At 41.5% G+C, this 26,711-nt stretch overlaps 1 protein-coding gene across 2 annotated transcripts; it reads right to left on the bottom strand.

The window, feature by feature from the left end:
- Positions 1-786: 786 nt before the first annotated feature.
- Positions 787-26,711, bottom strand: TBC1D24 (TBC1 domain family member 24). Of its 2 annotated transcripts, XM_032197640.1 has the most exons (10): positions 26,666-26,711; positions 23,491-23,526; positions 17,101-17,333; positions 14,346-15,378; positions 12,427-12,444; positions 7,770-7,928; positions 6,748-6,811; positions 3,900-3,995; positions 3,248-3,482; positions 787-1,885 (listed from the first exon to the last, which is right to left on the bottom strand). In XM_032197640.1, exons 4-10 carry the CDS (start codon positions 15,302-15,304, stop codon positions 1,731-1,733), a joined length of 1,686 nt encoding a protein of 561 aa, XP_032053531.1. In that variant the 5' UTR covers positions 15,305-15,378; positions 17,101-17,333; positions 23,491-23,526; positions 26,666-26,711; the 3' UTR covers positions 787-1,730. The 2 variants fall into 2 exon arrangements, with proteins under 2 accessions (XP_032053531.1, XP_032053532.1); XM_032197641.1 differs by lacking the exon at positions 12,427-12,444.

Below are 26,711 nucleotides of genomic sequence, written 5' to 3'. Positions count from 1 at the left end.
GCAATCTAGTGTTTCAAGGGGTTATTTTGAAAAAACTCAAAATGGCACCATAAGAAGAAACTCACATTTTTGCTAATTTTGTTCATTGACTTTACAAGTGGCAACAATCTACCGAGACACATATTTCATTGCTGACATGATAAGCAAGCCAACATCATCACCCTGACTGACCTGTGGCCTCTGAGTATTAACATGATTCTGATGAGCCCAGCTGAGATTTTACCACTACAACTTTTAAGTTTTTCCCTTTAATGAACTTCAAGATTAAGTAGTAACAACATTTTCCCCACTCCAATAGATTGAACAGCTGAGAAAGAAACTCACTTCTCTTTTCCCTTCATTTCACCCATAGTAGTGAATCACCTTACTAGTGAATCTCTCATGGAAGTTCTGAGAACACCCTGTGGCACGCTCTGGACTATCCACTGATATTTATGTACTTGTGCTTCATGTGGGAGAGGCTCTGCAGTACATACAGGCAGTGTTAGATAAAGACAGTCAGCAGTTGCCTCCAGAGATCACAGAGTGTGAGGCGTGCTTGCAGAACAGAACTGCACACTTGAATTCTCAGGAATAAGCAAAAACTTCTTTGCATCAACCACCCTTGACCCAAGCACAGATGGCAAAAGAACATTACCTTCTTCAGAATCTCATCACAGGGAAGACTCACGATATGGCAAAAACAGTGTCACCTAGAGTTCTCCTGGGAAACTCGTTCACTCGCAGAACAGTGTTACATAGAAGATTCCCCTCCCACATTCCTCCATTTAATGTCAGGAGAGTGCATTAACCTTCTGCACGCCAATGTTTAATTCCCCAAACATTTAGTGATATCAGCACAATTATTCTCAGATTTAAATCTTCATTTCAGCTTTCACAAAAGACAAAGAAATAGAAGTGTCTAAGCACTGCACATAATCTCAGGCTTTCAGCTGCCTTAAACACAAGTCAGACTGAAATTATTATACTGATATGGAATAGAAATGTAAACAAGAATCCAGCCTCTGAGATATGATTGTCCTGTCTGGGTGCCTTCTTCAGAGGCAGCCTCCTCAAACAGATGCAGCTGGAATGTATCAAGGGCTCAGGTACAAGGAGGAAGGTAACCAGCAATCACAGTTCCTTTGAGAATTAAGGGCTTCCATAACTTTCTCATGAAATGGTACTGATAATAGCTCATGATTTGTCTGCACAATGTCTGTTTACAGCAGGGCAATGATTTTATGAACTTTTGTCATGCCTTTATGAACTTTTTTTATACCTTTTGTCAAATCTGAGGTCTCCAATATTCCTGTGAAAGGACGTTTGATATTACTGGCTCAAGCCAGATACTTTTCCCAGTGGCACACAGCTCTACAGTACACCTCAGGCAGCTCAGTGTCTCCAAGGAATTGCATTGAACAGCAAAACTGTCCTGCGATATTGACTTGTATACATTTAGGATGGTTTGAAATCATTCCATTTTCACTTTTACCTAATATCAACGCCTGAATCCAGCCAGATCTGGTATCTAGAGGTAATGAGCTAAGGAGTTAATCAGGAACATCACTTCACTTTAACCTGCCTTAAATAAAAGTAAACAACTAAGCCCTGCATTCAAGTGCACTGCTTAGTAATTATTAAGGAACACTGTGCCCACAGGTAATTATGTTCTAACGAGGTTCCTGCATTAGAATTTGCCCTGGAAATCCTAAGACAACCAAAAAACTGTCTGAATAATGATAGTCATGTCAGCCATTCATGGTGTCCCTGAAGCCCCACACCTCCAATACAGAGATCTGGAAGCTCTCAGAACACAATGGTTGATTATTGAAAGTATTGCAGTGGCTGGTTCTTCCATGGTTCAGGTCTGCATCCAGATAAAGAGCCTGGCCATCACCACCTCCTGTGAAGAGACAAGGACGAATTTAAAGCTGTCTTTACCTTTCTTAGGATGTGAAACTGCTATACAAGAAAACGACTTAAGTATTGGAAGCTTTAAATGGGATTTACTTGCAATTTTCAGGTATAACAGCTATGATCAAATGCATAGCTTTTAAATGACAATATCAGAATAGTGTTTTTTTTTTTTTTTTTGTTTGTTTTTTTTTAATTCATGCAATTCAGTAAGAACAAGAATACTGACTCAACTGCCTGCCTTTAAGGCTTGTTTTTCATTGCTGGAGAATCGTGAAAGCTATCAACTGCATATTTTCTCTCAGTGAAGGAAAATTGCAGAAACTTAGCAATCAAAAACAAAGCTGGGAGGAGAACAAGATCCATAGGCAACAGCATTGGCTTGGAATTCTTAATCATTAGAAAACACATCAAAGTGAACAGGATTTTGATTATCCGTGGATCTATGTCAATATTCACAGAGCTTATAGTCAGAGATGCAGTAAAGTGAAACAGATTTAAACAGAAATGTGTTAGGAAAACAAAAAGAAGGATTTCCCTACTGCTTATAGGGCAACCATATAAGAATTATTACAGAAACCATCTGAAGAATCAAAAGGGTTGAAAGCCTTGCCTACACCTGGAGTTGTTCATTTTTATGTATCTACTGCCCAAGCTTGTATTTCTCTTATTACTACTTATAGTGAACAGTAAAGATCTCTCAATTATCTGTGACACATCAATATAAGTGATTTCCAATTCAGTTACAAATTACTCAAGTTCTCACTAGCCTAGCTGATACTTAAGCAGCCCAACTTGTGGTCGATTACAGCACGTGTTGCTAAGTGGGAAATTGGCAGACATTTGATGGTACAGATGAAATCACTGGACTAGTTGCTCTCTCAACAAGTGCCAAGTGAAGCTCTTTATGAAAAGAAAAACTACAGCTGTACCTGTTGCTTGTACACTCCCTTAGGTGACAACCTTACTAAGCAGGCTTTTGCCAAAGTCAGCAGCATCACAGATCCAATAAAGTTCCAGAAGAATGAACATGTTTTATACTTCACCTTGTGATTCAAAAGCCTCAGCATAAACTAAGATCCTCTTCAAGAACTATTTCTCATCACTAGGCAGGATGAAGGTATGGCTGTGCTTAAAACTATGACTTACTGTCAAAGATCTTATTCTAAAATGCACAGCGTTTAAGTTTTCCCATGGAAAGTTTGGTTGGGTAATGACATCAGGCTTTGGCCACTTCTCTCTAACTGCAGCAATACTGAAATGTGTATGTGGTAAACATAGGTGACACTCTTATCTAAACCTGACAGGAAGAACTGGTCGGATATATGCTTGAGTTTTCATACTGACTTACCTATAATGATGCATTCACTGCTGCCAGCCATGAACATGGAGGCTGTTTTGGAAGGCAAGTTGAAGTGCCGAGCTGATAAGAAAGGAGAAAGGCGATCTGATGGGTCTGATGGAAGGCTACGGGATGACAGGGTGCTGGAAGCTGGTGAGACATGATTTTCTGGTTCAGAACCACTTGTGGCCAGTTCTGGGTGTTTTATGATTACCCACTCATAGCGCTCTACTTCTGGTTGCAGCTGTTTAGGTGAGGAGAAAAGCAAAACTTTAAATTAATGAACATTCACAATGCTGAAAGCTCTGCAGAGAAAACAACATTCAAGCCCCTTAGAGTCTACCTGATCGGACCAAACTGTATTTTAGGTCAGATGTCATTTTTCTTTATACCTTTGCTTTTTAAGTGATTGAAGAAATGATGCAGTGGTTCCCGTGTTACCTTAATATATCTTGTTAGAAAATACTCTGTGCGTGGGGAAATAAATGTCTTACCACAAAGCCAAGAAGTAAAACTTTCTCCACTCAACATTAAGAGCTCAGTCGACTTAGAAACTAGCAGGGCATATAATCCAGCCTCTTCAGCTGGAAGGAAAGCATGAGTTACTTATACCAGTACAGTGTTTTGCCATGCTGCTGTGTAGCAACAACATTTTACTCACCCTAAATACAAAGCACTCCCCAGTTCCAAAGAAACTCAGCTTGTTCCCACCTCGTCTCCGCTCGCTCCAATCAGTTGACAGGTAAGCACCACAGACCTAGTGCAAAGAGCAAGGGCAGGAGGTTTTCCATTGAAGAAGCTTGTTAAACCAATCGACACCAACATTTCAGAGTCCAGAACTGAAGGTTCTATTTAGTTTAATTTTAAAACTTTCTAGAACAGTGGATTAAGACAGCACAAGTACTTATATATAGATTTAAAATGCTTTAATCTACAGAGTACCCTTCAAATACCAAGTGTTTCATGAATTATTTTTATATCTCATGGGCCTTAAAGGAAAAGTGTTCTAACATAATCCCAGCTACCAAAACACAAATCACTCCAGATTTGTAAATCCTGATTTCTGCTTCATTTTGGCACCCAAAGCAACAGTATCACCACAAGTTACAGTATGAGTAACTCTGGCCGAATTTTTTTTTGCTGGCAAATAGTAGTCTTGGGCTCTCTCTCTATTTCAAACTGCAGGTTAAAATCAGCCTAGTTAGGTCAATTCTAAACTAGCCTATTTGAACAGCATGGAGTTTGCTAGCTTCTGATAAAGAAAAACAGCCCTATGTGGCTGAGTTCTGCGGACTCCCTTGTTCACACTGGAAGAATTTCTCACTACCAGCAACAAGCATCACTGCTACGTGGAGGCACACCAAGCAATGAATCTCTAAGAATGAGATGAAAGCAATACTGCATGTTTTCAGAACTACAGTTAAACAGAATCATTTCAAGGTACACTTACTGTTTACCTTCCACCAGCATTACAAACACAACTCCTACGACAAAAGTATTGAAAAATAATTCTGTTATAGAGATAAAAGCACATGCATGAAGTAAACAAAAAGCCTAGAATGCCGTTTGATCTGCTATAATGGAATGCATGAGAGCTAGCAAAATCAGAAGACTAGTTTTCCTCTTTCCAAAATGCAAAGATTGTAATAAAAAGAATATGTCCCTTGGCAGAAGCAAACATGCAAAAAAAAATCCCCACCAACCAAAAGACCTGCCACTTCTCTCCTTTTTTTGTTTGAACTGTGTGCACTTTTTTTTTTTTTTTTTAGGAGTAAGAAACTAACTGTACTATGAGAACAGCATCACTTAAAGCTAGGCTTTGTACATACTCCAAGACGAGAAGCAAAATAACACCTTATGTACATTCCTTCTTCCCTTTAGATATAATGGGGATCATATAAGCCATCGGCACGTCAGTAAGTCTGGCACTGCCAGAAACAGTATACAGAACTACAAAACAACCTGTAGCATTAGGTAGATGTGAAAAAGAGTAGAACAGGAGATTTTTAATGGGTAGTTATCCTGCAGAAACACAAGCAGAAATATAATCCTCCATACTGTATTAATAGCTTGACATTATACACAGAACATTCAGAAGTCTAGCATGGTAGATCAGAGAACAGACATTCATTACACAGGGTACTTGAGTGTGATCACTGAGGTTCTGTGAAGCTTTCTTGTTTTATGAATATTTTTTTTTTTACTTATTTTTTTAAAGCTTGAGATAAAGCTAATGCTTTTGTTTTCACATCATGTTTTCAGCAAGTTTGCAGACTACACAAAGCTCAGAGGAGTGGCTGAGAAAACTGGGCCTGTTTAGCCCAGAAGAGAAGACTGAGGGGAAACCTCATCAATGTGTATAAATATCTGAGGGGAGGGTGTCAAGAGGATGGAGCTGGTCTCTTTTCAGTTGTGCCCAGCAACAGGACGAGAGGCAATGGGTACGAATTGGGCACAAATGGGCAATGGGCACAGGAGGTTCCAGCTGAATATGAGGGGGCACTTCTGTACTGGGAGGGTGACAGAGTGCTGGGACAGGTTGCCCAGAGAGGCTGTGCAGGCTCCTTCTCTAGAGATATTCAAAACCCACCTGGATGTGATCCCGCTCAGCAGGGGTGTTGGACTGGAGGTCCCTTCCCACCTCGGCCATTCTGTGATTATGTAGAATCACAGAATAGAATCTCAGAATGGCTGGGGTTGGAAGGGGCCTTAAAGATCACCTAACTCCAACCCCCTGCCATGGCAGGGATGCCACCCACCAGATCAGGTTGGCCAATGCCCCATCCAGCCTGGCCTCGAACACCTCCAGGGATGGGGCATCCGCAGCTGCTCTGGGCAACCTGTTCAGTGCCTCACTGCCCTAGCAGTGAAGAACTTCCTCTTAATGTTTAGTCTAAATTTGTCCTCTTTTAGTTTAAGAGCATTCCCCCTTGTCCTATCATTATCTACCCAATTAAAGAGTCCTTCTCCATCCTCTTTATAAGAGCCCTTTAAGTACTGAAAGGCCACAATGAGGTCCCCCTGAAACCTTCTCTTCTCCAGGCTGAGCATCCCTGGCTCTCTCAGCCTTTCTTCACAGAAGAGGTGCTCCAGCTGATCATCTTAGTCTGGTATTATTCATAGCATTTAAATTCTGCTACTTTCTCTCCTCATATCCTGAAGAAAATGAATATATCCCATATGAACCATGAGTTGAACACACCTCTGCAGCCACTCCTTCAGATTCTGTAACTGAGTCTGTCTGAGATCTCAGTGAGTTATTGTAGTACCCCATCCCGCATTACTTAGAATAACTGACTGAGACCTAGGGTGCAAGACTTAACCAAGAATTTATAGTCCCATAACCAGGAAGTGGTAAAAATTAAAGCATGCACCGTTTAAAAACGAACAAACAAAAAGCAATTCCACGTCCTTTGCCTCTCCATTTCATTATAAACTGTTCTGCGTTGCAATAACCTTGCACAATTGACTAAAACCTAATTTCATCAGTTGTGTTTTACCTCACTCACCTCCTTTGCTGTGGTCTTGATGAGAAGAAGAGTTGGTTCATGTCCCTCACTGTGAGAATAGAACCTGCAGTGCAGAGCACAAAAAAAAATAAGCGCTCAACTACCATTATCAACTGCAGTTCATTCCCACTTTAACAATACACACCACCTCCTCCTTCAACTGATAGCCTGGCAAAGAGAGATAGCTGAAGCCTATGCATATTCCTTCAAATGCTTTCCACAGTCCATTGCAAATAACAGTTGAATGCAAACATTACCAAGCAGTTCTTTCTCCTCTACCTAGCTCTCTGTAGAGCTGTTCATGCCTCTGCAGAATGACTACCTGGCTACCTATCGCAACAGCAGCATTTTATACTATTTTACATTAGGCAACAGAAAGAAAAAAAGAAAGGAAGTTGTGTACTGAGGACTGATGGTTGTAATACAGGAGCCTTCTGTTTTCATAGCAAATAATTTTGATGCATTCTCTTTGCTTGCTTTTACTTTTCCTCATGGACCCACAGCGCTATGTCAGCGCCCCACCTTGGTATCTCAATTTGAGATGTCATGATTAAGAGCTCTATGATCATAGTCTTGAGTGTCAATTGTGAACAGAACTTATGTCTATTTTATCTCTCTTTAATTAGAACAAACAGATTAAATGGAAACTGTAGAGGAACCTCCAGTTTCCAATTCCTTTATTTCCCTCTGGACAAGCATATTCAAACAGATCCATCAAAAAAGTTAAACAATTTATAACCAGTAGGGAATGAACCAGTCTCAGAGCAGTATATTCTTAACTGATGTGTTTGATTTTTCCAGTTGGTTGCTGACAGCTTAAAATGACTCTCCACATTCTGGCAAACGAAATATCCTGGTCAAATGCTGAAGCCAACAGGAATTTGCTATGTTTACATTCCATCACGTACTACTTTTTAGATCAAGTTCTGACAAGACGTGGCTTGTATGTCAATCCAGTGAACAGTTCATTGGTTTCTCTTTTTTGCTCTACAGTAGAGAGGAGTGGGGAAAGTTATAATTACCTGCTCAGACTACAGCCATGTTCCAAGGTGGTGAAGAGCAAGAGGGGCTGGCAAAGTGCAAAGCGCTCTGGGATCCATGACCAGATATCTCGCATCTCCTTCACGCTGACGATTTCAGACTTGAAGTTCTCAGCATGGACTGCCAAGTGCACATTCTGTCTGAGAAACACAATATAAAACATTGAGAAACAATAATTTAATAAAACCAGCAGTCTTTGATTACTTGATGGCAAGAAGCAAAGAGCTGAACACCTAACGACCCTAGCAGGTATGCCACTGTCCAAAGCTCCAGCCCATGGGACCAGAAGGCCATGACATAGTGAAGAACATAAACTACAGCAGCTTAACATAATCCTTGAGACCTAGTGATCTGGTTTTACTGGAATATTTTGAGCAATACTTCTGCGTGGCTGTTGTTGCCTGCATCTGTATATATAAAGGACATGACGGTGAGCCTGCTAGCTTGACCATGACCTTAAATTATGAACAAATTACTTTTGCTATTTAATTCATCTCTACACTTAAATACTAGCACCAAAATCCCTATAGTCAGGGTCTGAAATAAACAGGTAGCACTTTTTTTTTCCCCCTCTAAGGTGCTGCCTGTATTGTGGAATCAGGGAATTCCTAAGACCCTCAGAAATCTTAGAGAAATCAACATTATCATGGTAAACAACTTTGTAAAAGCTTCAAGTATTTGGCTTGGATTGAAGTTCCACCAACTGGAAACATTTTGTTACGAATGACTTCTACTTCATTAAGAAGTGAAGAAGCTCCTAGCCTCATGGTTGCAGATGGAATCTGAACACACAAAGTAAGGGAATGCCAGCAGCTCACACCAGAAATCAACCTCCCCGCTTCCTCTCCAAGAGGCCTGATACAATTATGAAAACTGATTCTTAGCCTTTAAACACTTTAAGGTAATAAAAAGAGTAACATCTCAACCAGCCTTCATTTCTTAGATTAAATAAGCACACAAACTCAGAGCCTGGGGATTAAACAAGTGTTACTGCATCCGCGACTGATGTTAAAGTCTTTTAAAATGCAAGTGTGATGGTCAAGTACATGTTAGAAGTGACATATAAACTCATGCAAGATATTAAGTTATTGAAGAGCAATTAGTTGAAATAAGTTTTAGTTTGCAAGGGTTCAGTCTGTGGAAGAGTTGCAAGTATTTTCCTTTTTTTTTTTTTTTTTTTTTTGACAGTTCTGCATTTCTTTTCTCTCTTTGTGGAACATAAAGAGGACCTCAATTCTGCATATCTGCACATATCTGGATATCTTAGCTGCTCCCAAAATTACACACGCATATATATTTTAATTATTATTTTTTTTTTCCTTTGTAGTACCAAGAAATCAGCATTTTCACCGTACTTTAAAGCAGTGCTTGCCAGGAGAAATTGGGAAATGCTTATGGAAATTTAGCATAGTTGCCTTAGCACCAACATTTCTCATGAGATGACTTCTTAGGTCATTTAAAAGCCTCGCATTTCCTTTAACAACATGAACTAAGTCACTACTTGCATTCTTGCCCTGCACTGTATAGTTAGACAGAAACTTGTATGGATGCCTACTTAAACAGCCTACGAGTACTAGTGGGTTTTAAAACTTAGAGTATATCACTGTGACTAGGATATTATTTATGCTTTTAAACACAGCAAACTGAGGCACAGGAGAGATCAACTGGTCTGCTGCAAGGTCTGAGCAGAGACCTGAACCCACACCTTCAGAGTAATACTTTAGGTCTCAGCTCAAGACTTGAACCCACATCTTCAAACCTTACTTTTGGTCTCAGCCCTCCTGGTCCTGTCTGGTCTGCAGCTAAAGACTGGTGGCACTATGAACAGATCTGAGAAACAAAGCCTTGGTTTTAGTTCATCAGAAATTAAGATTTTTCCCACATTCAAGGAATTAAAAAACATGCAGGGCTGTTAATTAGTTTATTACAATGCATTTCTGGAGGAAAAAATAATGATTATAAACAGGCTAAGACTTAGTAGCAAATATACAAAGTTTTAAACAAACTTACTAAACATTAAATAACAACCCTCGTAATTATTCCTGTGCTTAGCCAGTACATTTTTCACACTTACATAGATCTATTTGGGCAACAAACCTAAGTGCTGGTTCCTAAAAGGCTCTCAACTGCAGCGTGCCTGCCTTTCACCTCTGCTCCTTCTCCTGGCTGCCATGAGCCAGTGAGGTGAGCACTTTCCTGCCCACACCCCCTCCAACCCTGTGTTTCAGCAGTATGCATAGCAGCACGTCACTGTCAGTACCCCGTGTCTTCCTACAGCTTTTCCACGTAGGTGGAATACCCCTGTTACAAACAGATCCTTCTGGTTTGCTAAAAAGCACTGAACAGTCACCTGGCCATTTAAAAGTACTCCAGGCTGGCTCCTGACTATCACCATGAATCATTTTCTATTTCATGTCACCGTTCTATGAGCGGAACCTAGAGTATTGCTTTACGTAAGTACTTGAAATACAATGACTTATTGCCCAGTCAAATCACAGTTGTAGGTGCCTAGACTGGACACCCTGTCCCGTGTTGACACCAGTGCCAGTACACAGCCCTCAGCTCCATCGGTCCCCTCAAAACCAAACCCTGTGCTGCTTCATTTTTTTTGATGCTTTTCAGCAAATTGCAACTGGAGATACAATAACTACCCTGTGTTTGTTCTTTCATTCTTTGTATTTCTGTTAAGCTTTTGAAAATATTTGTTAACAATGCTGAGAACCATCACTTCAGAGGGTAGCTGATTTTCAAGTTGGCTAAGTAAAAAGAGGCTCTGGTCCGTACCAGCTGCTGAAAATCAGGTTTAGCCTTTACCACCACCACAGGCCTTTCAGGATTATCCAGCAAAAACAAGACAAAACAAAAACGCCACTGCCTGAGAGAACACTGAATTTGGCCTGGCACTGCACTGAGATGTGCATCACCCATTGAGGTATTACCCCTCATCAGTATTTTCCTCAATCCTTCACATTAACTTATTGGGATCTGCATGGCAACTTTCTATTAATTGCTGGCATTAGAAAAACAGTTCAGCTTTTATTATCATGAAGGAAAGTAAAGGATTAGAAATTAACAAAATTTAAGTGTTTAATAAACCAGCTGATTTGCAGCTTTAGAAGGAACGTTATTTTTGCAGCTATATCATTAACACAAAGCGCCTCCGAGACTTCAGAGCTCCTGAAGATAAAGCCAGTGTTGCCTTTGTGTGGTAGCAGCTGTCACAGCAGCCACGTCTTGTGTGTTTTCCAAGATAACTTACAAATACCACACGCCAAACTGTGAGTCACCAAATTACTTCTCCCTGCCCTACTTTGTTTTGGGTCAAATCTTACTGGGTCTGCATAACCTTTAAAAGCCATCGTAATTTCGGTTAGGACATGAACGTGTTGTAAGCGATATGCTTCTCAGGCAAAAATGGCTGCTGCAGGTGTGTAAGACTGAAACATAATCCTGTGTTGAGACCGGTGTTAACAGACACCCTGCACCTACATCAGTCCCCTCAGATCCAAACTCCGTGCTTCCTGGCAGAAATCGAGGCTTTCTGCTGTTTCCGGAATCCTGTAACTAAGGTAAAATAATATATGAACTTTGAAGATTTCCTTGGCTAGAATTAAAAAACAGATGATTTTTCAGAGACAAAATCCTCAACCCACTGTATATGATATGAAACACACTTGGACAAGTTTCCTCTTAAGGTGTTCTTTCAGACATGAAAACGTGAGGAAATTAATTCCAATTGGCTTTTAGAAATTAGTACAAATGTTAGTGTGCATCTCTCACTAAAGTTAACCCATGGCACCTGCAACAAGGCCAAAAAAATCGTTTCAAAAGCATTAATTGAGACCCACACATCTGTGGTACTAATCACAGGGCAGCCTCTATTCGTTCTCTGCTTATCGGATATTTACAATCCACTAGTTTTTGTTCTTTACGAAATGCTTTCCAGGCCAAGACTTGATGAATGACTGAGTTAAGCACTAATGCTGTATGGCTGAGTAACTCTGACCTTCTTGACCCACAAGCAAAAAGTCATCTTGCCTCTTTCAAAAAGCTACCCACAGAAAAATAAATACAGTGTAGTATAAATTGAGGCAAGTCACTTGTAGGAGCGTGCCAAATTGGGTTCTGTCCAACATCTTTCCAATTAGTTGCGGAAAGCTTGCAAAGTAGGAAATAATTGAGCATGCCTTACGTGAACTGCAACAGCACATACCAGGCTTGGACATGGAACAGTACCTTATAACTCTGAGGATGTTGCCTTTTTTTTTTTTTTTTTTTAAACAAAGCTAACAAAATACCCAATTTTTCTTCCAGTATAGAGATAACTTAAATCCTATCATTAACATCAAGCTTCTCTGTCCTGAAAAATACAGACTTGTACTGCTGTACAAAAATGCTGTGTTGACCAGCTGTATCCATTCCTCCCCCACACTCCGATCTTAGGACTCTGCAGGTGCTTTGAACTAACTTTGCAAGAGTGTATTCAGTAGATGTTATGCAGCAATCTGATGCTGTAATTGCTGCCTTGCTTCTCTTGCCCCAGCATTAGCAATAGTGACAAGATTAGAAAAAAAATTAGCAGCCAATCAAAGACAGAAGAAGCGAGCAAAGTGCAAAGATTTGAGTGTTTGAGCCTACCTTTTTGGAGATGCCACACTGCAAACAGGAGGGGTGCAGTGGGTATGCAATTGACAGAAGAAGAACGTAAAAGGAAAGACAAAAAAAGATAGAACAGATCAGTGATTTTCTACATCCATGGCAAAGTGAATGTAAGGAGCCTGGAAAGAAACAAAGCACAGTTTGATTTGAATCACCAAGCAAAAGGAAAAAAAAAAAAAAGACAGGTTAGGTTAAAATATTTTCTATCTTCCACATTTTATTTTTTCCCCTTTTGCTGCCTGCTCAGTTATTTGATTGTAAAACAATTCATTAACTACTTGCACAGGCCAAACACATCTATCCAGACAAGAAAATTTTCATCTTATTGAGCAGTGGAGAAAAGCTTTTCTCCAGCAACTGCATCTGTGTACACCAGGATCCAAATAAAGCCTAGTTCACAGCAGTACCCAGATAATGGAGAATAAGAAGTATGTTTGAAAAAGTAAAGATGATAAAAGTTTTTAATTAGCAACTCTGCCTGCTGAGGTAATTCCTACTGGACTTACTTGGGTATAAATTTACTACATTTTGCTTTGAAGGCACCACTGTTCTGAGTGAGAATGCCTCTACAACATTCAGTCTAGCTGGATCTTCTGTTTAACTCTCACTCTGTTGCTGACGAATATACTGATATATTCAGAAAGGATATTACAGATCTTCTGAACCTCAGTACACGAATGAAAGGTAATATACACAAACTGCAGGAGTTCGTACTGCTTGTTGCAAGTCCTGAATGCAATGATTGGAATTCTACCCAACGTGACCTTCCAGCGGCTCAGCGCCTTGGCACATTTGAGACTGGCAGAACAGTCTCTTCCAAGAGAAAAGCAAGGTAAAGCACAAGCCAGGTGTAAACCAAATTGTAAATCTAAAAACAAACCCTCGGAAAAGTCTGCAAGGTTCATGGAGATAACTTTCTGCATACAATGTACATGTAAGAAGTTCAGCTAACGTGTAAGTTATCTTGCAGGCTAGAATTGGGTAAGGCTATTTCAGTACCATGGAACATACCCATTTGCAACTATTGTGACTTACTCAGCAACATAACTGGCTGTAAGATATACACATGCAGAGGTCTCTTCGCTAAGCTTTTATTTAAGGCTACCTATTGTAACGGACCAAGATTTCATTGGTCCATTGCTCCCAGCAGGCTTTTCCTCCTCTTGTTTCTGAAAAAGAGATAATGCAATCATCATCTGGATTGGTATCCTCACTTTCCTTTTTCATTGTTCTTTGAGAATAATTAATTTCAAATAGCATGTGTACCTGTCACAAAATTAGTTATCTCCTACCTATGGTTGCTATGCCCTTGATTTTCAGGAGGTTTGCAGTCAAACTACTTTTAAAAGTAACCTGCAAATAAGACTTAGTTATTTCTCCCCTATTATAAAATAAACTCCCTAGGTGAGGAAAACATTCCCACCTCAGACAGTGTTTGCCTACTTGCAGTAAAGAAGTACCTGAGTTCACAGTACCGGACGGCACAAAATTCATGTTCTATACTAATAATCTCATCTTAAGAACCTTCATATTTGTTTGGATACTTTTCTTCCCAGCAAGTTACCAGTGTTTTTCCAGCTTTAATAAAATGTCTTTTGTTTTAAAATCAACCTCTGAGTATCGCAAATTTCAGAAGTGAAATTTGCAATATTTGCAATCAACATATACCCATAAAAGGTAATTATGAATCCATCACACTTCTCAGTTCAGTCCCAGCAACACTTAATTTTTGGGCTGATAACTTTTTCTAACCAAGTTCCTACAGAAAAAGTCAGCAGAGGTATCAGCATGCACCAGCAGAGCTCTTCTCCTCCTCCACCAGGCACGCAAGACTAGCGGACTGTTTGGGCTGTCAGGTTTGTGGAGATCACTCCAACTACCTGTGGGGAGACCCCTACCTTTTCTGTTTGACTGTGATGCCCTTCTGCTGCAAAGCTTTCTCGTTGGCCATCTGCAGCAGCTGGATCTCCTTCCGTGAGAAAAGGCGGATAGCAAAGGCTTTTTCCAGAAGCCTCTCTGGAGACACTGACTTCGCGATGTCTCTCACAAAAGCCCGAATATCCTGCTGTACGCTGTCAGACTCCATGGGCTGCCCAGCTCTGACTTTGTGAAAGAATTTCAGAATAGCCAGCGCAACACGATAGAGAACTTTGTAGCCCTCCACCAGAAACACATCGAAGACCCGAGCAATGTATACCATGGGCAGCTCTCCGAAGAGCCACCGCTGCCAGTCAGAGTATACCTCTAACACGTCCTCAGACACTGCCACCATCAGCTTGTGTGCTGCCTGACAGTACTTGTTAACCAGGTCCCCGAAAGTCATGCACGAGGATTCAAAGGCGAGGAACGTCTGATCGATGAGCCGCTTAGAAGGGTCGTTGCAAGCAAGGATGCGGCAAACCTGTTCAAAACACTCTGCCTCATCCTTGCTGTAGTGAAGGAGCAAAGCTATCACAGACGGCAGCGCTGGGCAAAACGATATGTCTGGGAACTGGTTTGCAATGCACAAAATAATCTTCCTGACTGCCCCAATGCCTTCAGCATTCAAGCAGTACGTAGGGACGAGGCTGTCGTCAACAAACTCTGGTAGTGGCAGGGAGTTACTGTTACGTTTTCCAACAATCTTCACAACAATGTCGCGGTAAACATTTGCATCTGGGGTCACTGTGCGGCACGGGATGTTGCTAATTAGCTTGTGGTACACTTTGGCTCTCAGAGAATGGTTCTTGGCCCAGTAGCCTTGTCGGGCCAGCTGCTTGAGTTCCTGGAACTCCGTGCAGGTTAGGTCCTTTGCGTCCTGGCTCTGGACAGTAACATCCATTTTGTCCCAATCCACAAAGCAGCTGTATTCATCCATGGCTTGAGGAGAAGCATATGAGAAAAATCATGAGAACTGAGACTATTTCATCATTAAATGTCTTGCAGATTTTCCTGAAAGAAGTAAAAAAAAAAAAAAAAAAAAGTTTGAGTAACAGACGATCTCCCATTTTCTTTAGGAACACACATATATACATGCAACTTGTTCTCGCACTGCCAAAGCTGTTCTCTAAAGCAAAAAGTATATAAGCATTTTTTATTTTTAAGCCAAACGTCACTTCCATTCTCATTACGTACTTGTCAGTAACTCATATCAAAGTTGTTATCAATGGCCAGCCCACAGACTGATTCTGAGCACATCTGCACGTGAAGTGGACTTCCTAACTCAACTTCCTAACTAAAGTTTAAATTAACTTCTTACTTACAGAGAGAAACATCCCACTCAGAAATATCCACAGCTTGTCCAGTTTGCAGTCTCTATTCCTAACTCTCTGGGGAAGCAACTGTTATTTATACTAAAATTGTGCAGTTTCGCAAGCAGCATAAACTGTTCCAAGACTGTGCAGCCAGTAAAAAGACGCTGACCTCCTGCTAGACACAACCATGTGCTCCTAGTTGCTCCTTTATGCTGGTACTGGCTCTCATGTGGTCACACAGTCAGAGACTGGTTTGTTGATGTACAATTCTTCCTTTGCATTTGGTAAGCAAGACGTGCAGCTGTAGGGTCACCTATGTCAACGTTAGTGCCAGTGCAAAGGTGACAAGGCAGAACCACCCTTTCTGATGGGAGTACAGGCTCACAGCAGCTTAAAACAGCTTCATGAAAGTGATTCTTAATCCTTGTGAGCACTGCACTGGACTTCTGGGATTTTGCATCCCTTTCTATGATCAAATCACCCTCTAGAGGGCCTGCTATCACCAACATTAGACCATTTTAAAAACACACTAGACTATAATAAGAGCAGTGAGAACTGAAAGATCAGGTTCTAGCCTCTGGTTCCTCAAACCACATGTTAACATGATCTACCAGCTGACTCCAGCTTCAAAGCACACCCGTGTCCCAGCAGACAGCATCCACTAATGCCCATCCATGAATTAGCTTTAATTCACCGCATCTCCCCTTCTAGTTTTCCACTGAAACACACCAGTGACAGCAGGCAACAAGTTAGTCCACTGCAGGAACATCTCTGTCAATGTGCCCTCAGTGCCGGGTTAAAGCTAGGGAGCACACCCCTGCAGGTGCTGCAGGCTCTGCAAAGGCAGCTGGGCACTATAAAATGCAACAGGGCCGTGAAACTGATTTGTACAATTATGGCATTACGTGCAAAGGTCAAAGCAACAAAAACAGTTACTGAAATGCTTCCAGAAAACCTTTAGTCATTCCTGTATCAACAGACTGGACGATGCATAGAACTCAACATTTACTAGCACAGACCATGGGCTTTTTTATAGCAAGTGCATTAAAAGGATTTGAAACTCATCGCAGACACACCATCAAGACAGATGACTCATCCTTCCTACTTCACTACAGGAGGATAAAACAAACATTTTGGTTCAAGTTCAGAACATACAATGAGCATTAGCTTGGACAGCCATACATTTAATCTAGATAGTTTTAAATCGTGGCTAAAAATGAATTAAGATTTTTTTCTTTTTGGAACCATGCGCTGAAACTCCAAAATTTAATTTCTCTTTAATAAGGTTGTCAGCAACACAGGGAAGCCTTTTGGATGGCTCCTTCCCTCCAAATATTTTTTTCAGATTTTATAAAAACAGTTTTTTTGGGGGAGTCATCTATTACACCGTAGAACGTAAGAACAATAAAGAAATGCTCACCTTTTCTTTTTGTTGTGTTCTTCCACATATGAAGTTAATGCTCAGACTGTAATTAAAGGAGGCAGCATGTTGTCCCCACTTCAGACCTGAAAGCAGGCTGTATTAATGTGTGTAGGAACAGTGCTTCCTTGTGAGCACGTCTTTGGGATCAGCAAAGGAGTAACGGTGGGATAGCAGCCCACTGCAGGGTTGACGTAGCTCTGTTAAGTTAACATTCTTCTGTCATTCTCCACCTGGGAAACACAGGAGACTTACCTTTAATTGAAATTCTACAATACCCTTGTGGAGAAAAATTATATTTCTATTTAGGAGGGAGCAAAGTACAGGAAGTTGAACCATACAATTCATGGTCACTTCAGCACAGAAACCATTACGATCCTGTACTTGCTGGAGTCTCCACTATGAAACAGCTTCCCCTTTCTGCCATCACTTTTTGGGAACCACTTACGTCTACATTAGGGAGGGTTAATTGAAATGTCCATCTCATGAGAGAACTTACAAGATATTCAGAGTTACAACTTTTCTGTCCTTTTCCCTATAAATTTTCTTCTCTCTCCTTACTCTTTTTTTTTTCTATCATTCACACACTTCATATCATATATTCATATGAATTCATAGCTATTTTCTACCATTCAGAGTCACAGGCATGCTTAAAGCTTGTATGTCATCTTTCCCTCTGGAAGTTTCTCCAGAAACTGATTTAGTGAGTGCATGCTTCTCAGCAAGCTCACTGAAGTCAGTGGCTAGGGGATGGAAATCTGACAGAACTTTGGAGCACACTGGCTGAGAGAAGTCTTCCAGCTGTGCAAGTAGGTCAGGCTGCTTGTGCTTCTCAGAGCTCGAAATGCTGCAAGAAAAAAAAAGACAGGAAAAGCAAACAGGCATTGTCGAGGCCACTAAAGCATGACCAGATCTTAACTGCTTGCAAAACCAACAGAATTAGTGTGCTTCAGCGTAATGGTGCATAGCTCCCGACACTGTGCCAAAAGCTACTGCAAGCCAGCAGGCCTCGAACTGGGAGTATTTACTTGACAGAGGAGAAGAGCCCAAGAAATTTCAGAAAACTTCTAGCCTGCCTTTGTCATTTCCTCCTCCCACTCCTTCAAAATCTTCCTCCATCTGTCCCTCTGTACAAGTTTTCTCTTCTGGCAACCACATAAAGAGCAAAGTTTAACTCTGAGTTGATGGTAAAAGCAGGCAAAAGCTGTCCCATTTCCAGTAGCAAAGAGCAAGCTGGTCAGGGGCTGTGTCCCACCCACTTCTCGCAGGTACTGAGACTCGTTTATATCTCCTTATTACAACACAACTCCTTTCCTCTTGGTAAAGTAACTTTACGAAAGTTAGCACCACGTTGCAGCAGCATCCTCTGCCTGGATCTCTAGATAACAGCGCCTCAACTGCAGAGAACTGGAATGCTTTCAAGTACCTCTTAAGACAAAATTGTAATAAGGTTTTAAAAATTAGCAAAGCCAATTCCATTACTCATATCAATGGCAAAGCTTGACAGTTCCATACACCTCCTTTAAGGAGATGTCCCCATTCTCCTTTCTAATTTGACTGACTTCTACAAAACAGTAAGAATTAGCACAGAACAGAACACCACCCTTTTTTAGCAGCAACCACCACACGAGTTTGAGATTGTTGGATCTATTGGTGTATTATGGAGCTTCTCGCTCTTCAGTTAACTGCAAATTAAAAACAAGTGAGAAGTAGAAAAAAGCATATTGAAAATACACCAAAAATGGCTGCAGTACAGACAGAAGATTTTCCGAGGTTAAGTTTAAAACTCTGAAGCAAATAATCATTATAATTCAAAACCAGGCAGTGACCATTGAACTAGAACTGGCACGATTTCAAGACAATGACTACATTTTTAAGAAATAAGCTTGCCAGTCCAGCCACATTTTTCCATTCCACCCCTTAATTCTTCCCACTGTTGTGTAGGCTACTTTCAGAAGATGTCTGAAAACTGCACTGAATTTTATAGAGCAATGAAGCAAATTGTGGCAGTCAAAAGTCTGATACTGCCTTTGAAAAAAAAAATATCTATGAAAACAGCTAAAAACGCATCAGTCAGAAAACAAACAATTTGAATTATGACTTCCCTTCATCAAAGGGAATATAAGGTCACAATACTGCTAAAGCTAACATGGCTAGGGACAACTTTAATAAGTTTCATTACAAAAGCAACCTAGTAAGTTTTGCAAGATGTATTTCAATATTTCAGCCAGAAAACTAACCAATTCTACTTCCAGCTCATTAAAATAATCAATTTTTGATTTGTATAATAAAACAAACAATTATAATCAAATACATAATTTGCATAAACAATTTTTTGTTTCTTTCCCAAATGCAAGAATCAGCAAACTGAAATACCTGAACTAGAACTAATGTGGAGTACCAATATTTCTTCCAAACCCAGAGTGCATATATCCACGTTAGTGAAATATTTATATTCTAAACTTTTTTAAAATGCTTGATTTTAAAAATTCCAGCTTTGATTAAAACCTGAGATTAAACTACTTGGTATTGATTTTAATAAACACGGGAAAGTTCCTTAAAAAATTATAATCAGGAAAACCTTGATCCCTATCCTATTTAAATAGCCTTACAATTTTGCCTTCTGAAAGTTGTACAACAGATTAACAGCTTGCTAGGATACTTCACATGCACCCAGTGTAGTTACTGTATAACACAAAACCTAAACTTTAATAACATTTTTCAACTTACCCATGCACAGTTGTTGATTTTAATGAGGATCACTTTTCAAACACCTCTGATACAGCTCTTTGCTACGCACTGTACAGAACAGCTAGATACTGAAAACTGATATTTTGTCATGTGTTTTTATAATGTGCTAACAGAAAGCAAGTATTTTCTTTTGCTGTACAACAAAAGATTACTGCTAACCTCCTGGAGCTGCAGTGCATTGTCTCCTGTTTACGCTGTAGTGATGCAGCCAGAGAAAAGGCTCAAGTCCACTTTCTTTCATTAAAGTGACCCAAGCAGAAGGCACATGAACAGATGAATCTTCTTCCTTGAAATTTCTAGCCATTAGTCCTCACTCCAGTTTAAGGAAATTAAACCCCAAACCCTAAGTAGATGATCTCCCATCCTTGAGCAATACTGAATCACATCTGAGATTTTTGCTTTATATACCAACGAATCCGATAGAAGAACAAAGCAATGCAGCAAGAAAGTAATGCTGACCAACAGGCACTCTTTCTTCCCCAGTACTTTGGTGCATCTTGCAGTTTTCTCCGAGCCCAAGCTTACAGCAGCATACCTTGACATCTCTGCTACATGGATCTGGAAACAAGACCAGACATCACAGTGCCATCCCCTGTGACATTTACAGCTTCAATTACTTCCCATTCCACAAACCATTTGGGAAGATATCAGAGCTAAAAATTAAGCACTCCATTTAGCACCAGAACAAGCCAAACACAACCAGCTCATCATGCGTAGGAAAGCAGTTTGGACCATGCTGATGCATTCTGAATTAACGATCCTCTTTAGTGGAGTACACAAGAGCTCAATGGATTGCTTTGATGAGGTTAAATGCAGTTCGATCTCTTTATGGATTGCCCTAGGCACTGTCCACAGAATAAGCTGGGCTCCTGCTTCTGGATAATGCTCTAGCACTAGTTTATCAGTCGCAATAGGGGCTGAGATATTTGCTCCCCATTGTTTTTCATGCTCTTTAGGGACAAAGGCTAGAAACCTGTTGACACAAAATGAGCACTCACTTCTGACTTCCCTGAGAAACTGCTGAAGACCTGATAGTGTCTGACAGCCCTGGTAAGAGCTGCAGAGCAAATCATTTTAAGCATTTCAATGGTTTCTCTGTGGACATCACCATTGCAGATGAAGCACAGTCACTGAAGGTTTGCCTGAGAATCTCGTGCTTTCATTTATTAATGAAAACACAGGCAACGTTGTCTTCTTAAACGGGGACTTTTAATTATCTCTGATTAATCAATCATGTATTTTATTACAATAAAAAGTTCAGAAACATGACAATCTATTCTGGTCTGATAAATAAATGACAGTAGTTTATATTTAAGAGAATGTCTAGGCCATATATCTACAAACATTTCAACAGAAAACAGCAACCCCTCATTCCCATCTCCTGTCCTGGGACAACACGAGCACTTCTAATACTCAATCACTGTTGATTCCATGAGCTGTACTTATTAGAAGATACCACAGAGGTAGAAAACCCAAACACTCCTAAAACAAACAACACAAAGGTCTGAAAAAAAAATCTGGTGGAAAAAAAAAGGAACAGAAGAAAAGATTAATGGTTCCACAAAGGGGGCAAAATGGTAAAGAACAGAGCATCGTAAGAGGGTGCTGGATAGGAAATGTTATCAAACATATAGACAAGGAGCTTCTGTCCTGCCTATGTCGTTACAGACATGAGAACCATCTAGGGGAGAATTTTCCATTTAAAAAAAAACCACACACACACAAAACAAAACACTGAATTTAAGCAGCAAATCTATTTTATACAACAAATTAAGTGTCACTCATTTAAAATGTTTACTTTGAAACCAGAAGTTTCAAAATATGAAGTATGCATTTAAAGTCTATCAAGGTAATAGATCAATGACCCAACTCCTGTTATCTTTAAAACAAAACAAAACTAATTTAATGGAAGCAGTACAAATATCAGTGTGGAAACTTACAAGAATGTAACTTTTCTATCAATTTAAATGACAGAATGTGTTTAAGTTGATTTAAGATCTCCGAGCGCAATATATGAACATGCAAAGCTTTAGTCCAGCAGTCACAGAGTGCTTAAAGCAAACCAAAGTTAGATGCTGGGCAGCTGAACGAGCAACCCTGGGCTAATCGAACACACAAGTCCCTACACAAGTTACCTCTTCTGCTGTGTAATCTTCCATGTCGGTAACTACCCCGTTAATATCTCCCCAGTGAAAATAAGAAGTCTCATATAGCAAGACGTGATTTAAAGTGATTATGATTTATTAGCTCTGTGAATATTCAAGGCACTTGATCCTTTATACCTGCCGAGGGACTGGATTATACACTCAAACTAAAAGAGCTTCTAGCAACCTGGTCTAGTGGTAGGTGTCCCTGCCCATGGCAGGGAGACTGGAATGAGATGATCTTGATTCTGTGACTGTCCCTTCCACCACAAACCATTCTGTGATGCTATGATTCTTACTCTGAGTTTATAGAAATTGCTGCATGTCTTCTTTGCTTTTGTAGTAAGCAAGCAGGGAGGTGCACGCCATGCACACCAGCAGCTATCAACAGAACTTGTTTATTCCAGGGTAAGTTTTGCAGCCCCACAATTTCAGCTGGCAGCTGAAAATGGAGTAGGAAATCCTTATCGTATCAGACTATGTTATTATCTTCTGCACTAAGTGCTAAAGGCATAGAGGTTTCCTCTTGGAAAACAAGAGCTGATTTACAGTAACATAAGCATTGTGAAAATTACAAAGTTAAAGCTGTCAATTTATAAAGAATCTATTCTCTCCCAGCTCTGTAAACCTCTGTATCTTCTCCCTCTTCCCAAAACTGCCCAAAATAAAAGCTTCAATAATCTAGTACCCTGGTGATGGATTGCCCCTCTTCGGAAACAAAAGGTAGATTATCCTGCACACAAGAGAAAACTTAGACACCAACACCAAACCAGCTCCAAATACACTTTAGAATTAAAGGAGGATCTAGTCTCGGGCAGAATGCCGACAACTACATTCCAGGGAACTTAAAATAAAGCAATATATTGCTCTCATTTCTGTAGTCTTTCAAAAGTTACACCCTACGAAAATCCTAAGAGTAGCATCAACACTTGTCCTGAAGCAGCCAAGGTACAGAAACAGCATTTTATACTGTAAAAGCAATCACTGCACAATCCCAAGCTACTGCGACCGTATTTTATCAAAAATCAGTGGCATTCATAATCACAGACTGGTTGCTGAGTTTTTAATCTATTATTGTAGATCGCTAATCTCTGGTTTTACAAGAGGGGCAAAGTTTTGGGAAGCCTAGCCTTGTCAGAGGACCATTAAGACAGCTAAGGGCTCAGAGCACAGGACAGATGAGTCGCCTTGCAGTAGATGGTGTTCCTTATCCACACGCTTATCCTGAGTAAACTTAAAGGGACTTGAAGTATCTGATGTCTGCTCTGCCAAATGTCACTGCACGAATCCACAGATGCTCGTCTCTCAGCTGGAGGAGAGGGCTTACAGGCATACTGAGATGTAAAGCAGGAATCTTGTCCCCTTGGGGAATTACATTAGAAAGCAAACATTCCCTCTATACAGTGAGATATTATAACAAAAACAAACAAAAAAGACAAACAGCACCTGTAAACCCCTCCTTCCCCCAGACTGAAGGAATTTTATTAATCCTTACCGCAAAACTTATCTTCATGTAGATCTTCTGCCAGCTCTGTTGATGAGGAGAAAAAAATAATAAAATTAGACCGTTTAAAAAGAATGCGACGGGCAGCACTCACATGCATCAGGTACACCGATGACCTCTGTAACTACAAAAGCAATCTGCCTGCACTTCTGCACGGCTTCCAATATTTGCCTTTGTAGTATGGAGAACAAGGGGGCAAATACCCTCACAATAGAGAGCAGCAGCTAATTAACCATACTATTAAAGTGCTTACAGCATAAACAATTCATTTCAGTCTCTCAAACCACAAGCAGGATTACTGCTTGTGGCACCTTTGTAATAAATATTTTTAGCCAATGTTCCCTTTGTGGTTTATTGCTGGTTCTCCTCTGCCCCAGCTCTCCCGCAGTGCTCCCCAGTGTTTTGATCTATGAAATTGCCTGTTTAACACAGAATTTGGTGTCCTTCCTGTAATCTCTGAAGAGCATCTCTCCTCATAGGACATCAGTAGTTTCTGCATAGGTAGGGGACTTGAGAACACCAGCTCTACAGTTTGCAGTATTTATCTTCTTAGGTTTAAGATCCCCAGTTCTGAAACAAAATAACTATATTCTGGAGATACGTAGTGCAGCACAGGTTCAAATCAGCTTAGTAAGCTGATAGCGGTCACTAGACCAGGCTCTTGTCCTATTAGGTAAGAAAGTTGGAATTAATTTGATAAACATTAGTTTTCTTTTCAAATGCGTTATATTCAGCCTAGCAGATTTCGAAATAAAGCAGTTTTAATGACTGCAAAATCTGGTCGTGAGAGCATCTTTTTACGTGAGTTATTTCTTCCTTCAGTCATTTTCTCCTGGAAAACTCTAACAAAATAACCCAGCGCTGGTGTAGCCACACAGATGTTACACCTGTTTGGTAACAGAACAGAGTCGTGTCCATACCAAGCACGATAAAACAGTCAGGCTATCAAACTCCTTCTCTGAGACAGTGGGAATCAACAACACCTGGTCTTTTGCAACATTTGGAAGCTCAGGTAGCTGTCCTTTGACCCAAGAAGTTTAAACAAGAGACCAAATGAGATATGGTGAAGCCTAAGTGCATGAACAACGCAGATAAGAGCGCTTATATCTGTTAGGTCAGAGAAACAGCTGATTCCACAACTGGACGCCTCCAGCACGCCCTCCCACCCATACACACAGAATCCAAGCAAGTCAATCATTAATATAGCGCAATTAGCTCTGCCTATTTTTGTATCAGACAGGTCGCGTGACTGCCTGGTCAGGTACAAGGGAACTAAATGGCTGACGACCAGCGTTACTTAAATGAACTCCACTGCAAGCCCTCGTCCCCATATACGTGCTATGCAAACATATCCAAATATTCCACTTATACCTGCAAATAAAGGCATCCCCAGATGAACACATCAGACTTCCAAAACAAATTTTAGCTCTTTGATTCTCAGTCACAAATCAAAGCCATAAGTGGAGACCAGCAACGCTTCTTTCAGGCCACTAACACAGCTCACCTACTCCAAGCGTTACCATATACCCACCTACCTCGGAGCACGTACCCACACAGCCTAACACAAGCAGCTCTAACAGCCCCTCCAACCTCATGGGTGGAGCAGAATGCAACTTAAAGAGCTACAACACCAAGGACCAAAATCTACGGTCTGTTGCCAATAATTTGCCTGTTATTAACTCCATCCAGCTTCAGCACTGAAGCAGAGGCTCTTACAACCTAAACAAATGCCAGGGCAGTATTATCAGATCGCAATAACCTTGATGTTGGAGGCAGCAAGAGACACAAGCAGCGTGGACTGGTTTGCTTTAATGCTTGCCTGCCTTGAATTTCTGGATACAAAAATTTCAGTGCAGGTGTAACTTCTTTCAGGTTACTTTAACAACCCAAATGACACAGCTGATCAGGGGCCAGGGGAGGCTGTTTCAAGGTTTCAAATTAACAGAACGAAGAAACAAAACCAAGGGGAGAAACAAAGGGCTACAATAGAAGGAGAGTTAGGATGAGCAGAGGCACTTGAATGTGGAAAGTCCACAGATAGCTTGTTACAAACTTTACTTGGCAACATTTAATTATTAACAGCAAGAAAGAGAAGCAGAAGGCTCTTCCCCTAGTGTTCAAACTCTAGCCACACAAACACCTGCAATTTTTCAAATATTAATGAAAGAAAAGCCATTCAGTACAAAGGCTGTCAGTAGCTAGCTATCGTGCAATATTATCCACAGCTATTTTACAAATTACAAAGGACAGAAGTATAATGCATTGCTTGGAAGCAACAAAGAGCTGATATAAAACGTGGCTGGAGTCCTTCGAACCGAGTTCTCAGTGCTGCTTCTGCAAAGCAACCATCGTAAGATAGATGCCTATGGCAACACCACCTAGCTATGAGTGGCTGTGTAACGAAGGAGATTCTAACAAGGAATTCTTTTTTCTGGTGACACTTAGATGCGATCTGTGTTGTTTTCATCCCCTGAGCGTTCCCGGACACTCTGACAATCCTACCTGGCTTGTTGTTACGCCACACAAGCTGGGATGCCCCAGCTTCCTTACAGAGCCGGACACAAGCCCAGCTTGGAGGCAGTGTTTCCATGCAGAGCCCCCCCTGTCCCCACATCACACCCGCAGGCCCCCGGCCCTCCCGGTGCCTCTGACACCGTCAGGGCCTGGAGCAGCGGCCGCAGGCTGTGCCCTCGGTGTGTGCCCGTGTGCTGGCACAGGGGGGGCTGAGCAGCACCCGGTCAGGTTATGGAAGGGGCCTCGAGCTCGGGGTCAAGTGGGAAAGGCTCTGCCAGCCCCGGCATCCCCGCAGCCATCTCCCAGCACACACGCAGCCCCTCGCTGAAGAGCAGCATGAAAATAAAGCGGTGAGAAGGTCACAGCTGGGGCAGCCCCCGGGGACACCCAGACCCAGCAGCGGGACCCCAGGGCTCCGCACCCCTCAGGGCTCCGCACCCCTCAGGCACACACCCACCGCCCCCCCACCCGGGGGGCTCCGCCGCACAGCGGGGCGCTGGCGCTGCCACCCCCACGGCCCGGCCCGGCCCCCTCAGCACGCCCAGAGCAGCGCCGGCCCCCGCCCGGACCCTCCCGGGACCCGCCGGTGCTCGGGGCTGGCACCGGGCAAGACGCGGCCCCCCCCCCCTCCCTCCGCCCCGGCCGCCCTCACCGCCCTCAGCGCCGCGGCTCCCGCCAGGCCCCGCGCACGCGCCCCC

This window comes from Aythya fuligula, chromosome 15, assembly GCF_009819795.1.
Source record: "Aythya fuligula isolate bAytFul2 chromosome 15, bAytFul2.pri, whole genome shotgun sequence".
Classification (NCBI taxonomy): Eukaryota; Metazoa; Chordata; class Aves; order Anseriformes; family Anatidae; genus Aythya; species Aythya fuligula.
The sequence above is the reverse complement of the archived record's forward strand: the minus strand, read 5'-3'. Positions and strand labels throughout refer to the sequence as shown.

Bases quoted from the DNA above. Each gene is read 5' to 3' on its own strand.
- TBC1D24 (XM_032197640.1), bottom strand. From the start codon at position 15,304: ATGGATGAATACAGCTGCTTTGTGGATTGGGACAAAATGGATGTTACT. The intron at 6,812-7,769 runs GTAATTATAACT...TCTGCACTGCAG, and splicing joins CATGGCTGTAGTCTGAGCAG to GTTCTATTCTCACAGTGAGG. The intron at 3,996-6,747 runs GTGAGTGAGGTA...TCTTTGCACTAG, and splicing joins TCAAGACCACAGCAAAGGAG to GTCTGTGGTGCTTACCTGTC.